Source organism: Festucalex cinctus, chromosome 11 (genome assembly GCF_051991245.1).
Source record: "Festucalex cinctus isolate MCC-2025b chromosome 11, RoL_Fcin_1.0, whole genome shotgun sequence".
Lineage (NCBI taxonomy): Eukaryota > Metazoa > Chordata > Actinopteri > Syngnathiformes > Syngnathidae > Festucalex > Festucalex cinctus.
Window position 1 is genome coordinate 18,059,227 of NC_135421.1, and position 14,565 is coordinate 18,073,791.

The following is a 14,565-nucleotide window of genomic DNA, read 5'->3' on the forward strand; positions in this document are numbered from 1 at the left end:
AAAACATGTTTACACTTTTTTTTTTTTAAACGCAAAAGTATACCGAAGTCTTTGATGTAGCTTCTGACATGAAGAGGTGGCTTAAAGCAATAGTAGTTATTTAAAAAAAAAAAAAAACGGCCAGAAGGTGGCAGCAGAGTATAAGAGATCAGCCAGGTCCATCTTACAACAAGCTCGTTTTGTCAATGTTTTCTCCTGGAATTTAAATATTGACAAAACTTAGGTGTATTCTAATGCTAATTGCTGCAAAATGGAAACAGATACAAGCATACTTATTTTTCATGTTGAAAGAAAAGACCCTAATCTTTCTTTTGGTATGTTTTTTTTGTTTTGTTTTGTTTTTTAATAGCAAGAGAACACAAAATTCTGTGGGCCTTGCAAAATCAGTCAAAATCCAGTAAAACAAAAGGGGGGATGTTTCTGTGAAAATGGCTGCCAGTGAATGAGTTAATTGTATAGAAGAAAGTCATAAAAGATGCACTTGTTTGTTACTTCATCCATCCATTTTCTGAACCGCTTCTAATTTCACACTTAATTGGTGGGGAGGAACTCCAGAGAGCCATCTGTCACAATAGAAGCTATTAAAAAATATATATATATATTTTAATATGTCCCTTTAAAGTTGGGAAATTAATAAGGACATAGAAAGTGACAAAATAAATGGTGGATGTTTTGCAAGTGTGTCACTCCCAATGAAGCCAAACGTGAAGGACGGCCATGACAGCCAGCCCACTTTCGCTTTCGGCCTTATTTATGTTCTGATGTCGTGACGCGTGTCCTTTTCTGTTTCTTATGTTATCTTTCCGATGCTGCTGTTTGAGAAAATGTGTTTTGCATGGCGCTCGAGAGAATTGAAATTGACAGCCGGTCCTTCCAAATGTTCAAAACTTCTCTCTCACTTGTGTATCCATTTTTTTTTAAAGGAAATATTAAAGAAAACACAAACTGATACGATGTTTGCTTAATTGGGTTTTTAATTTTTGCTATGATTGGTACTGTAGACTGGATGGCGCTTTTTAATGATCATCTTTTCCCAATTATCTGAATTTTGAATCTTGTGACGGAAATGTTAACTTCATTTGTTTCAGTTTAATGTAAACGCTGAGAGTCTCTGTATAGTCTCTTGAATTGAGTACAATGGATTAAAAAAAAAAAAAAAAAAGTCTACACAACCCTATTAAAATGGCAGGTTTTATCGCCTTGTCTACATGTGGCTGGGTATTTTAAAGTATTTCCTCACTCCCCATGTAGCAAAAAATAATCTGTCCACACTGCCTCGTTTGTTTAAAAAAAAAACAAAAAACAAAAAAAAACACCTCCACAAAAACGCGGACAAACGAAGTGCCTTTTCAAGCTCATTTACATGCATGCCAAGCCTCTAGGTGGCAGTAGTTAGCCAAATACTGCTCGTCTCTTGACGTCGCACAAGTACTGTCAGCGCAATAATAATAATAATAATAATAATAATAATAATAATAATAATAAATAAAGGACTGTCAGCGCAAACAACTTTTTTTTTTTATTAATAAAACAGAAATGAGACCAAGATAAGCCCACTAACTGAATAAAGAGGGTGTACAAACTTTTCTTAGCCGTTTATTATATTTTTCAAACAGATTTAAAACTGACCTGTAACGTGTAACAAATACTGTACTGTAAAGCACCTGATTGACTTCAGATTTTCTTGTAGGCTTCATTTTTTTCAAGTTGTAGTTGAACAAAAAGGATTTTAAAAAAAACATCTTTTCAAAGATTCGTTCAGATGATCATTTTTTTTTCTAAGGTGTGTGTGTGTGTTTTTATTTTGTATCACTATTTTGAATATCACAAAAACATGACATTTGACCAGGGTTTGTGTAGATTTGTACATCTCAGCAATCCACTTGTACCTTGAAAATAGACAATTGTAGCATTTGGCATTATATCATGTCGTAGAATAAACAATAGAGCCTTCCATATTAGCCCGGAGTGGATTTGGGGCCTTCTGTTGTTATTATCCGTCACATATGCGAGAGTCGGGCAGGCTGTCAGGGAAGTTGCACACGTCACAGATACAATCAAAGCCAACGCTTGGCCTGCATGTGACAGTGAAGGCTGGCAGCGTAGCACATAATGAGACGGAGAGAGTGCGAACACATTTTTTTTGCACTTCCCCTCTCTGCCTTGCTTTCAAAAAGAAAAAAAAAAAACATCTGCCCTTTATGCCAAAATCCATTCTCCGTTCGGGGAGCAAGTTTTGCTCTGGCTTCTGTTTGCCGGTGAGGAATTAATGAGGGGCCGAGTGGAAACCTCCAAAGGATTTGTGTGGACAACAAACCTGCCAAAGCCATCAAGGACGAGATTAATGAGCTTCGACGATGCCTCATTTGTCACACAAATGGCCAATACTGCTTCAAACCCACAGGATGAGGACAGCACAACACATACATTCAGAAGGAGGACACCTCAATTAACATCTCCTTATAAAATACAGTAACGAGAGATGATGGACTGTACATATGCTGAAAGGCACAAATAATTGCAGAATGTAGTGACTTTTACAAGTGTTAATCAGGGGTGGAGCTATATTTGGCTATGAGCATAAAAGTTACCCTGATTACTTGATTTTAAAAGTTACTATGTTATATCGCAAGTTTAATAGTTACACTCAGCAGATACGATTGGCAGGATCGAGAACCAATCGTTAAGATAATCCACCCGGAAGAAGCAGCGACCAAAGATCCTTGAATACACCTTTAACTCATTCACTGGCAGCCATTTTCACAAAAGCAATCACCTTCACTCCCATCTGTTCTACTGGATTTTAACTGAATTTTGCAAGGCCCACAGAATATTGTGTTCTATTGCTATAAACATGGAACCTACTAAAAAGAAAGATTAGAGTCCTTTCTTTCATCAGGAAAAAAAAGTATATTTGTATCTCTTTCTGTTTTGCAGCAATTAGCATTAGAAGATAGCTAACGTTCATCATTATTCACAAATTTGTTTAAAACTATTGGGAAAATAGCTTGTTGCAACATGGCCCTGGTTGATCTCTTATACTCTGCTGCCACCTGCTGGCCGTTTTTGTAATAACTACCATTGCTTCAACTATTATCTTCTGTTAGAGGCTGCATCAAAGCATTCTCTATGCTCTAGCATAAAGAAACAAAAACACGTATAAATACGTCTTTGGGAAACTATCAATATTAAAAAAAAAACGTATTTGGGAGCAAATGGGTTAAAATAAAAAAATATATATATAAAATAGGAAAGAAAAGCAGTCTTTTTTTTTTAGCTTGACAAATTTGACTATTAATGTGATAGTAAAACTAAATATGACTATTTAAATTTGGGTGGACTTGCATCCTCGATCCATGTTTTGGCTAGATAACCTTTGTCAACAGCACAGAATGTTTTAATATTTTTGTCTTTAGTTGACACAAATTCAAGAAATATGACTGAAATGTGATTGTATTTTAATCTCGAAAACGCAAATCTCTCCTTCCTCCATTGTTGCAATTACGGTATGGCCACGTGTGTTGTCAGCATGGAAACAACTAATAGGGCCTACATCAAATAGATGTAGATGAAATTAACAAAAGTCAGTTTTGGTTACTTAAAGACCTTCATTTATCTTTAGCCTACATTTGAATAGCTGTTCGCCTTCATACTGTCAATCGTGTGATTGGCTGGCAAACAGCCCAAAGTTGATCCAGTTTCTCTCGCTAAAAATCAGCTGAAGCTCACCTCGGATGACGACAAAACGATACGGAAAATATAGTTCCGTTTGTGGAATTGCTGGAGCGGCACGGCCGACCTTATTAGTCATGTCGGGCAGCCCCCAGGCCAGACAGTCAGATATGAATCACATGTCAGAGTCTTCATCTTTTCCCTCCTTGATGAGTGCGCGTGTTGTGTGTGCGTTTTTATTTGCGTTTGTTGTGGTGACCTGGTGGGCGTCGGGCGCTCGCCGCTCGTTTCCCTCGCCTGGCGCCTCGCTCCGTCTCGTTGCCTGGCCTCACTTTTCTCTGCGCTAATGTGCTTTCATCCAACATCCTGACACCTTCTTCTTCTTCTTCTTCTTTTCCAATTTCGCCCCTCGCTGAAATAAAGCCCGTACGCCGCAAGGCGGATGATTTACTGGGGTTGCTGGCTAACAATTACCTCAGCATAGTTTCATCCTTTCTCGGTTAAAAACGTATAGATTGCTAGATTACACGTGGCGTGGTGGCTCCCTTTAACAGCAACGTGACTAGAACAGTGAACTGAGCAAAAATAGCCAAACAACACACGTGTAATTGTGTCCACTTGTTTTAATAACACTACTAACTCATTGTACATTACATTTAGAAATAAAAGGATTACAGATTTGGATTTAACGCTACTTTCCCATTACATATTAGCCGAACAATGGGAAGCTTTGTACTTGTCTATCACAGTATAATATATTGTGGAACTCTGCCGTTCACAGCGACCATTATCGATGGCATTTACTCGCGTTTTACATCAATATAAATACTGATGAGAAGACATCATCAAGTCATTATGCATGTAAAAGAATAGTCCCAATCAGATTTTTGTTTTTGCACCGGAATCCTTGATTTTGATTTTGAGTCCAATCTGATACCTTTAATTCAATTAGCAATGCTACACAAGATGGAGGAGAAAAAAAAAGGTGTTGGTGTTGATCAGTGTGCGGCGGTAATTAAACTTGGGGCAGGTTGATGTCCAGAATGTCCGCATTTGTAAGTCGAACACTAAAGCGGCTCTCCATTTGCTTTGTTGTGCTTGAAAAGGCCGCCCACGCCGGCGCTGCGGCTGTGGGCGGCGGCTTCTCATTGTGCGGCCGCATTAGCTTGGCAGCCTTGCAAACACAAAAGACATCAAGTCGGGCCAACGTCAACACAAACACGACGACATCGCTCAGTGCGAGCCGCTTTTGCGACAACTTAAGTGATTGTTGACCGTCACGCGCCGTCAAGGATCAAAATGATGTTTTCACACTAATGCATTTAGCACGAAGCATAACAATGAGCACATCAACTGTTAAGGGGGTAAAAAATAAATAAAAAAAAAATCCAGTAATTTTGTAAATAAGCACGTTGATGTGCCCGTTGCACACACCTGAACACAAATTGATGTGTGGAATCTTGGTGATGAAGTGTTGCTTCCACGAGGGAAAATACATTTCCATGCTGTCTTTGTGGGACCCGTGTGTTTCGCAGTTTTTTTGTTTTTTTTTAAATAGATCAATTGCCCAAACTGCAGGCCACCTAGTTGCCATGGTAACAGAACGTGTTACGAGTTTTTCTTGTCTATATGAATCCATGAACGGTTTTATTAATTAAGTAATTTGTCGATTATTTTGTTGACTAAAGAATGAATCGGACTAAAAAGCATGTTTCAATTTCAATTTTCAAACTGGTAGTGCAGAAAAAAAGCACAATTGTAGTCTAATTATGATATGTTATGGGTTTCGTCTGTAACATCCATCAGAAAATTGGCCAACATGTTGATTATTGTTGCACAAAGTCAAAGCAAATGTCTTGTTAAAAAAAAGAAGAAAAAAAAGAATATTTCCTGTTGAAAGGATGAAATTTGGACAATTTAAAGTTTTGTTTAAAAATAAATCATTTGATAATCAATTAGTTGTTGATAGATTGATTAATCATCATTGTAGCTCTAAAATCCAGCCAGCCCGTCATGAATTTTGCTTCAGAATTTGTCATGCAAGGGTTATGCTTACTGTTATGACTAGGGTCATGCAAGGGTAATGTTTAGTACTGTCATGACTCGGGTCATGCAAGGGTTATGTTTAGTACTGTCATGACTAGGGTCATGCAAGGGTTATGTTTAGTACTGTCTTGACTGGGGTCATGCAAGGGTTATACTTATACTGTCGTGACTAGGGTCATGCAAGGGTTATGCTTATACTGTCATGACTAGGGTCATGCAAGGTTTATGTTTGGGTCATGACCGTGAGGTCAAGTGTCTGTTTTGAACTGATGTAACCAGCATCTAGTTTCAACTGGTAAGACGCTATGTGATGTCAGGAATCTTTATCGGCATGTAACTATGTGATGTCAAGAATCTTTAATCTCTTTATCTGGTCAACAGCCAATCATACCATGTCAGTCCTGTTACCCACATGTCTAGCCACAACCAATCAGATCGATTCGCTGTAAGCCTGTCTGAGAAGTATGTGTCTTTGTCGGATTATGACCTCTGTTCCTCTGTGCAACTCTCATTGTTTCTCGTCTAGTCAAGTTTGTTCCACACCTCTCAATGTGAATAAATAGTTAAAATCTCATTCGTGTCTGCGCTTTGGGATCCAACTTCAGTACATAACAGAATTAATGCTGACATTTGACAAAGGACAAATTGTTGACCTGATTTGCAGCCATTTTACTCAGTCCTTGAAAGTTTTTTCTTTGTTCTTTTACTAATTTTATTGCTTTCTTTCATCTTATCTCTGTTCTTTTGACAGAATCAAGCACGTTTCTCTCAACGCCTGGCTTGGAAATTTGCTCAGGAAAAGACCTCATGGCATTACTTGGGACTTTGTGGGGAGACAATGCCCCCTTCCTCTAATGACACACTTGGATTGGATGCGCAATCCGACCTGGAGCGGCATTTGCGTTTTTGTTGTTGCAAGGGATGACTGGTGGGTAAGTTGACGTCTCTTTGAATTTGCTCAATCCAAAGTAGTAATGTGGCAGCTTGCTAGGAGTCATCACGATGGCTCGGTCAACGTGTCAATGTGGATTTGGAAAATTCGTTTTCAATTTTTTACATTTTATTTATTTTTTTGCTCGAATCCAAATTCAAACAAGCATTTCTGTAACATGAACCCAAAAAAAAAAGAGAAGCTAAATGTTGCATGTTGCATTACATGAAAAAAAATTAGTCCTTAAGTTGTTTTTTTTTTGTTTTTTTTTGTGCGTCCTTTTCCGACTGGGGTCTCGGGCTCATTTATTTTTCCAACTCTCGAAATGATGCTGAATGATATTTGGCATGGCAGTTCTGTCCATGTCCACAATCTCATGAGACAAGTCAGTTTTTGCCCTGTAAGTGCAGAAGCGTGAGAGCAGTGCGATGAAAGTACTTGAGACGAGACATCTGGACACGAATTCACCAATTTTGACAGCAAAGTCATCATGAAATCAGTTAATCGACTTCTTTTTTTTTTTTTTTTGTCGTTATCTGGCAAGATTCTCGTTTGGACCTCATCTGGTACAAGCTCCACTGGGGGAAATTGCAAACAAGACAGAAATCCACCAGGGATGCATGGGAATGGGAAGAGAACACACGCACGCACGCACACGTTGGGTCTACATTTCTAGTGGGGACATCTCATTGACATAATGCATTTCCTAACCTTAACCATCACAACTGATTGACTAATCCTAACCCGAAACCAATCCAGACCTAAACTCTAAAACCAAGTCTTGACCATCATAAAGAGGTGTGCACTAATGGGAACCACCAAAATGTCCCCACAATGATAGCAAAAATCCTGAAAATGGCTCCCATGATATTATATAACCCCCCCCCCCCCCCCCCCCCCACACACACACACACACACACACACGGAAAATAACATGTATCCTGCACATTAACTGCTACCATCTGTGAATCACATTATGACGTCCAGTGGGGATACGAGCGAGAAAACCATGCCTGCCGTCACGTCTTGCTTCTTCCACCACTTGTTTTATATTGGCAGGTAGATTAGTTTGCTTTAAGACTATTTGGATCCTGTTATTCATTTATTTATTTATTTATTTATTTATTTTATTTTCCATTTTTAATGGATTTTCCATTATATACGGAAGGGGTTTCACAAGGGATTTCAAACAAATCAACATTTCTTGGACCTCTGCCTCCGTTCTCAAGCTAGCTAGCTAGATTTTTAGCTAGCTAGCTTGTTAGCTAGCTTTCTAGCAAGCTAGCTAATAAGAAAGCTTTCTAGCTAGCTAGCTAGTTAGCTAGCTTTCTAGCTAGCAACCTGTATCTAGCTTAGCGCGGCCACTTCCATAAGGTCAAAAAGAAAGACATATTGTAAAAAAATTAATCAGTGTTCCCTCGCTATAACGTGGTTCACTTTTCACGGCCTCATTTTTTTTAGTGCAATTTTGCATGTTTTTTTTTGTTTTTTTACAGTAATGTACCTATTTTATAAAATTTCGGAAGGTTTGAACATTGAGAATGTTTAAACAAGAGGGACATGTGAGAAAATGTAAATGCCTTGATGAGAAAAGTGTATAAACTGTGTGGTGAGGGGTTTTAGAGCCTTAAAACATTTATAATAAATGTAAAACATAAAGCTAACTGCTTCGCGGATTTCATTTATTGTTATGTGCTGAGGTTGGATCCCAAAAAACGTAAACACAAATAAGATTTTAACTATTTATTAACAGAGGCGTGGAACAAACTTGACTAGACGAGAAACAACAAGAGTTGCACAGAGGAATAGAGATAATAATCCGATAAAAACACACACTTCTCAGACAGCTTACATAGACAGTGAATCGATCTGATTGGCTGTGGCTAGACATGTGGGAACCAGGACAAAAGATAACCCTGTAATGCCCTGTCATGACCCAGTCATGACATTTATTGCGGGTATTTTTTGGAACCTTAACCCCAGCGGAAAACAAGGGGACACGGTACATTGGACTCACGTGTATTTTCATCAAGAATAAAGTTTTGCATGGTTTATAGATCATGTTTGTGTAACTAAAATGGTAAAAAGTATCAAAAGTCAAACTTCTTTTTGACAATTTATTTAGTTTACAGTACCATGTTTTTAAACCACAAAACATAACTTATTAAAAAAAAAAAAAAGGAAAAAATATCTTCAATGATGACGCACCTGTTGTTCGCCTCTTGCTTTTATGCTTTTCCGTCCCCCGCGTAACGTTCTATGATGTCAGCGCAGGCAGGCTTTTGGCAAGGGTGGGGGGCGTTCAACTGCTCCGGAGCATTTGAACCCTACAGAGGTTGCCATAGTGATCCACTATCTATGGTTTAAGAGAAAGCAGCTATACGTAACACCGGATGACCACAGTTAAGATTGTCGGCTTGATCTCTGACTTGACGCCAACGCCGAAAGTGACTGTCAGCGACGTAACGTATACGAATAAAAACAGGACGAGCGATCTGTTACAAAACAAAACACAAACACGGCATTGTACAAGCCTGGGATTTTGTGACATTTGACTTCTCTTCCCTGCCAAACAAAACAGCGAAAGAGAAACGCGCGTACCCACGCTCGCATCAAGTGCCATCCGGAGCATTTTTATTTTTTTTTTTAAATAGAAAACACTTCTCTTACAAGGTCAATGATCACACGCTGACGCAACGGCACAAGCTTTCAAAAACATCCACTTTGAAACGCTACTAATTATTTTCTGTGCCTTTTGTGTAAATAATTCACAGAGGGACAAAGTCAAGAGGCTCCACGGAACTGCAGATTTTATTTGACCTGAAAACTCTCCAATTCTTCATATAACCTGGTGAAAACATATTTTGGTGTTAAAAAAACAAACAAACAGACAAAATCAGCCCTGGACATCAATTACTAAAAACATTTAAAGCATATAGATGCCTGAAATTGTACAGGAAGTCGGCCATTTTGATTTGAAGTGGACATTTTGCGCAAATTCCAGGGCTCATGCTTTGTTGCGAAGATTGTTTTATTTTTAATCAGCTCCAGACACGAGTTTCACCGAACAACACGAAATTGGACGGACTTGTCAATCGTAACAGGACACACCAAAAAGTCTCAAGATCGGATGACCAAAATTATACAGGAAGTCATCCATTTTGGTTTGAAGTGGATCTTTTGGGCAGATTCCAGGGCTCAGACTTTGTTGTAGAATGATTTTATTTCTTCCTGTTATTTTTAAAGCAGCTTCAGACACTAGTTTCAGCAGTCAACACAAAACTGGACGGCCATGTCTTATCGTAACAGGACACACCAAAAAAGTCTCAAGGACTGATGTCTGAAAATGAAATTGAACAGAAAGTCAGCCATTTTTATTGAAGCGGACATTTTGGGGGCGAAAGCCAGCGCGCAAAGCCTCACCAGGGAATTCACCTGAATGATCCCCAATCAGAAAAAAAAAAAAAAGGCGAATAGGCAATGCTGAATTGCAAAACTTAATCCACTTTTTAATGGGTATCAATACAGACTTTCAAGTGGAATCAACTGGATTAATTGAAGCGATTTTAATGATTTAACTCGTGATTTTTTTTTTAGGTGGGTTCAGTGTAGTAGCGGCTAACACTTCAACAAACCTTTGTGTACCTGAGAGGAAAAAATAAACATCCATTCCTGACACATCAATAAGACACTTTATTAAAAGGTTTTCTTCCTGATCATATGGTACATTTTAATCATTTGAAGAGAAACAAAATGCCGCCTTCTATTCTCCGAGCGGTTTTGGCACAGAGTACAAAGTGAGAGAGGGCATGTTTGGGGAGGTGTGAGCGTGTTCTGCGGGTGTTTTCTGACAGGCAGGTTACAGCTTCATGAACCTTAAGAGGAAAGAAAGCGTTCAAAAATATCAATGAAGACAAAAGCGCCGTCAGATCATAAATCAATACGAAGCTCAGGTCTGTGATACAAAAGCTTCGCTTTAGGCATTGGCAGCGGTTAGCAGGGTTGTGCGTTGGCTAACTCCATCTGTTGCTTGAATTTTGCTTTCGTCTTTGAATTCATCAAACATTTCCAAAACTATAATTCAGTCGGACATATTTATAATTAGGGGCAGTATGATGCTCCAAGTAGTACAAATAAAGATAACCGGGGAACATTTTTAAACATGGGTTTGTTTCACACTTTGGCTTGTCTGATTTGTCGTGACAAGTCGGCACATTGATCGTGTGACTCCTGGTGTTTTGTTTGACAAAAATATCTGGGAAAAACTCAAGTCGAGTGGGCTACACACATACCAAGTTATAACACACCTAACGCGACCATATCTCCACCATCAACAATGAATCTACTCATGTTACCTTACTAGATATATGTTGTAGTACCAGGACTGACCTGTGTGAGGCAGCGTGGTGCCACAGGACTTCCAGACCCTTATAGTAGAAGAAGAAATGGAAGCAGCTAAGCTAACTGTTAGCTTATCTGGGAACTATTTTGCAGTGACAAACATTTTTATTGTAGCCAATTTGTGGATTAGCAATTGGAAAATATTAAAGCAGATTGAGGAGGAAAAATAATTCTTAACAATTAATTCAGACAGATTATCAGTATTGGTATATATCCCACATAATTCCAAACTGAAGGCTCAAACCCAGAACCGAATTAATTGAATAGAAGAAAAAAAATGCCCATTGTATCTTCGCATCTCGTTTTCGTATGATGTTGTTTTTATGTTTTTGAATGAATTTCACACTTACGTATTATTGAGTGTGACTGTTCAATAAGCCACCATTGGGCCAAAGAAAGTTTGAAGGCCCTTTGATAAACACGACAAGGAACATAATAGAATTCAAAATAAAATATGAAAACAGTGATTTTAAAAATGAGGTTTGATGTTCATGATTCGATTTTTTTAGTTTATTTATTCATCCATCCATCCATCCATTTTCTTGACCGCTTATTCCTCACAAGGGTCGCGGGGGGTGCTGGCGCCTATCTCAGCTGGCTCTGGGCAGTAGGCGGGGGACACCCTGGACTGGTCGCCAGCCAATCGCAGGGCACACAGATCAAACAACCATCCACACTCACAAGCACACCTGGGGACAATTCGGAGCGCCCAATTAACCTGCCATGCATGTCTTTGGAATGTGGGAGGAGACCGGAGTACCCGGAGAAGACCCACGCGGGCACGGGGAGAACATGCAAACTCCACCCAGGAAGGTCCGAGCCTGGACTCGAACCGGAGACCTCAGAACTGGGAAGCGGACATGCTAACCACTCGACTACCGTGCCGCCCAGTTTATTTATTTATTTATTTATTTATTTATTTATTTTTTACAATGTTCTCTATATATATATATATATATATATATATATATATATATATATATATATATATATATATATATATATATATATATATATATATATATATATATATATGTACTTTTCCAAATATTTTGTGGTGTCAATTAATTGGATTTACATTATAATTACTACTATACTTTTTTAGACAGTTTTGTGCTGGTAAATGTTTCCAATGTAAAAGATGTTCCTCGGCTTACTAAAGGTTGGGAAGTTTCAAACTTGCATTACTGTCTGCTGTACAAGCGGTTGAAGTTCATATAAATTAGCTGCGAGATTCTTCCATCCAGTTTTTAATGTCTGGTCCAAGCGATGACTCGAGCTCCTCTACTCGAGGTCCCCGAGAATATTCCTCACACTACACGATCCCCTCGCTGCGCTTGCTCCGCCACACAACCAGCGCAGTCATGAGCAAGGTGACCAGAACGGGCATGGCGATGAAGGGGCCCAGGATGCGGTTGGGGGGGTCCCTGAGCAGCCGTCCCGACAGCGAGCAATTGTGGAAGTAGGTTTTGTGTACTCGGATGAAGAAGTCGTCCACCAGCAGGTTGGGCCAGAAGCAGTCCATCTTCAGTGCCACCAGATAGGTGCAGTTCGTCAGCTCGCCGTACAGTCTGAAATGCCGACAAACATCCGTCACGTTATCGCTGTGAGGGCAATAAAATGAAAATGTTTGACATTTATTAAACACAACAAAAAGGAGAGAAGACACTCAGTTCAAAGGTCACAAGGAGAGGAACTGATTGATACAATTCACTACTGCACTCTCTGAAAAAAAAAAAATCCCTCCTCACCTCTCTTTTTATTTGTTTTCCACGCCCCTAGTTCCATTTATTCCTATAGTTTCATATTTACAGTATGATTGCAGTCTGATTATATTTAGTATGGTCGATCTGATCATCGTAAATGTTCAAAAATGTTAAAAAAGTGCAGTGAGAGATTCTATCGTCATCTGGGTTTATTCCTGAGATGCTTGGTTAAGTGGAGTACACGCATACCGATAATTTGGTAGAAATTGAGCATTTGCCTCCTTTTCAATCCAATTATCATGATGCATCTGAAAGATTATCGCGAGTGGCTATTTTGTGATGTGTGGGGTGTGTTGAGAGATTTTTTTTTTTTCCCCGATCTCAGATCTCCTCAACGGTCAGGGGCGATGATCATAAATATTAAACTGGTTTAATAGTTACAATGACTAATACTTGTCAACACCGGATTTGGCCTGATGATATGAAATGGAATGATAAGAAATATGAATTTATTATTAATTATTGGAATCAGTTTTAATTGGACATTTGCTAGGAAAAGTGTACTGCACACATACTGATAATTCTGTGATTTTTAAGCCCCCTCACTCCTTTCAGCAAAGCCTGATTATCGGAAGTATCTCAAAAGATTTTCCTGAGCGATTATCTTGTGGTGTTTGGGGTGTGCAAATGAGTTTTTGTTTCCTCCGCTCTCTGATCTGCTCACAAAATGGTCGATCTGACCATCGTAAATGTTAAAAAAGTGCGGTGAGAGATTCTATCGTCATCAGGTTCTGGGTTTATTCCTGATATGCTTGGCTAAGCAGAGTACACACATACCGATAATTTGACAGAAATTGAGCATTTGCCTCCTTTTTGATCAAAGTTCCGATTATCGTGATGTAGCTGAAAGATTGTCCTGAGTGGCCATTTTGTGATGTTTGGGGTGTGTTAAGAGAGACCCCCCCCCAACCCCCCGATCTCGGATCTGGTCAACTGCCAGGGGAGATGATCGTAAATGTTTTCTGGTGTAATAGTTACGATAACAAATACTTAAGTCAACACCGGATTTGGCCTGATGATGACATGAAATGGAATGATAAGCTAGCAGTTAGCCTAGCTTCTTCTATTTCTCTTGGTCACGCCAACATGATTGGTTCATGTCAAAAATTGTTACCCTTTCGTTTAGGATATTTTGGTGTGTTTAGGAGTTAGCGCAGAAGTGCCCCAAATGCGATTTACGCATCAGGTGTCGACGCTTCCCCCAGTGGAACAGTCCGAGCCCCCCGTCCAGTTTTCGACTCGTTTGTGCAGTCGGCATCCTTGTGATGTTTTGCTCCCCAGACAACAAGCCGTGATTGTCATATTCAGGTCACTCTTGAATTTTTAATTAATTCCCTTCACCAAACACTGATAAAAGAGCCACAAAAAAAAGAGAGAAGACCAAACTGTCGGCTTGTATCCAAGTTATGGTTGTGTAACTCATCTACTTAAACAAAAGTTCATTTGTTATTTGGACTGATTTTGATTTGAATAGTTTTTGATCTGTTGATGCTCCAAAATTACCATTTGGTATTTCCTGTTTTAATCACATAAATGTATTTTTTTTTAGAACATTCCCATGGTGGCACTTTGGTACGTTTAGAGCAAACAATGATAAATAAAAACAGATTTGAAGTTGCGGAAATTCCATTTGATGCTATTAAGCAGGTACACACGCCAAAGGGGAAATCCCTTCCAAATAAAAGTCTTTTTGTTTTTTAATTAGAAAAATAGCACTCCATAATATTGTAGTTAATACTAATACATTAA

The 14,565-nt window shown here is 39.0% G+C and overlaps 2 protein-coding genes across 2 annotated transcripts in view; both read right to left on the reverse strand.

Annotated features, from left to right (window-relative positions):
* Positions 1–14,565, reverse strand: part of adarb1b (adenosine deaminase RNA specific B1b) — a 197,843-nt gene that overhangs the window by 152,870 nt on the left and 30,408 nt on the right. The window lies entirely within an intron of this gene.
* The window catches only part of LOC144030491 (receptor activity-modifying protein 1-like), a 51,285-nt gene continuing 48,806 nt past the window's right edge, over positions 12,087–14,565 (reverse strand). The window contains exon 3 of the mRNA XM_077536854.1: positions 12,087–12,621. Within this exon, the coding sequence (XP_077392980.1) occupies positions 12,366–12,621 (256 nt within the window). The 3' untranslated portion in view covers positions 12,087–12,365. The remainder of the gene's footprint in view (positions 12,622–14,565) is intronic.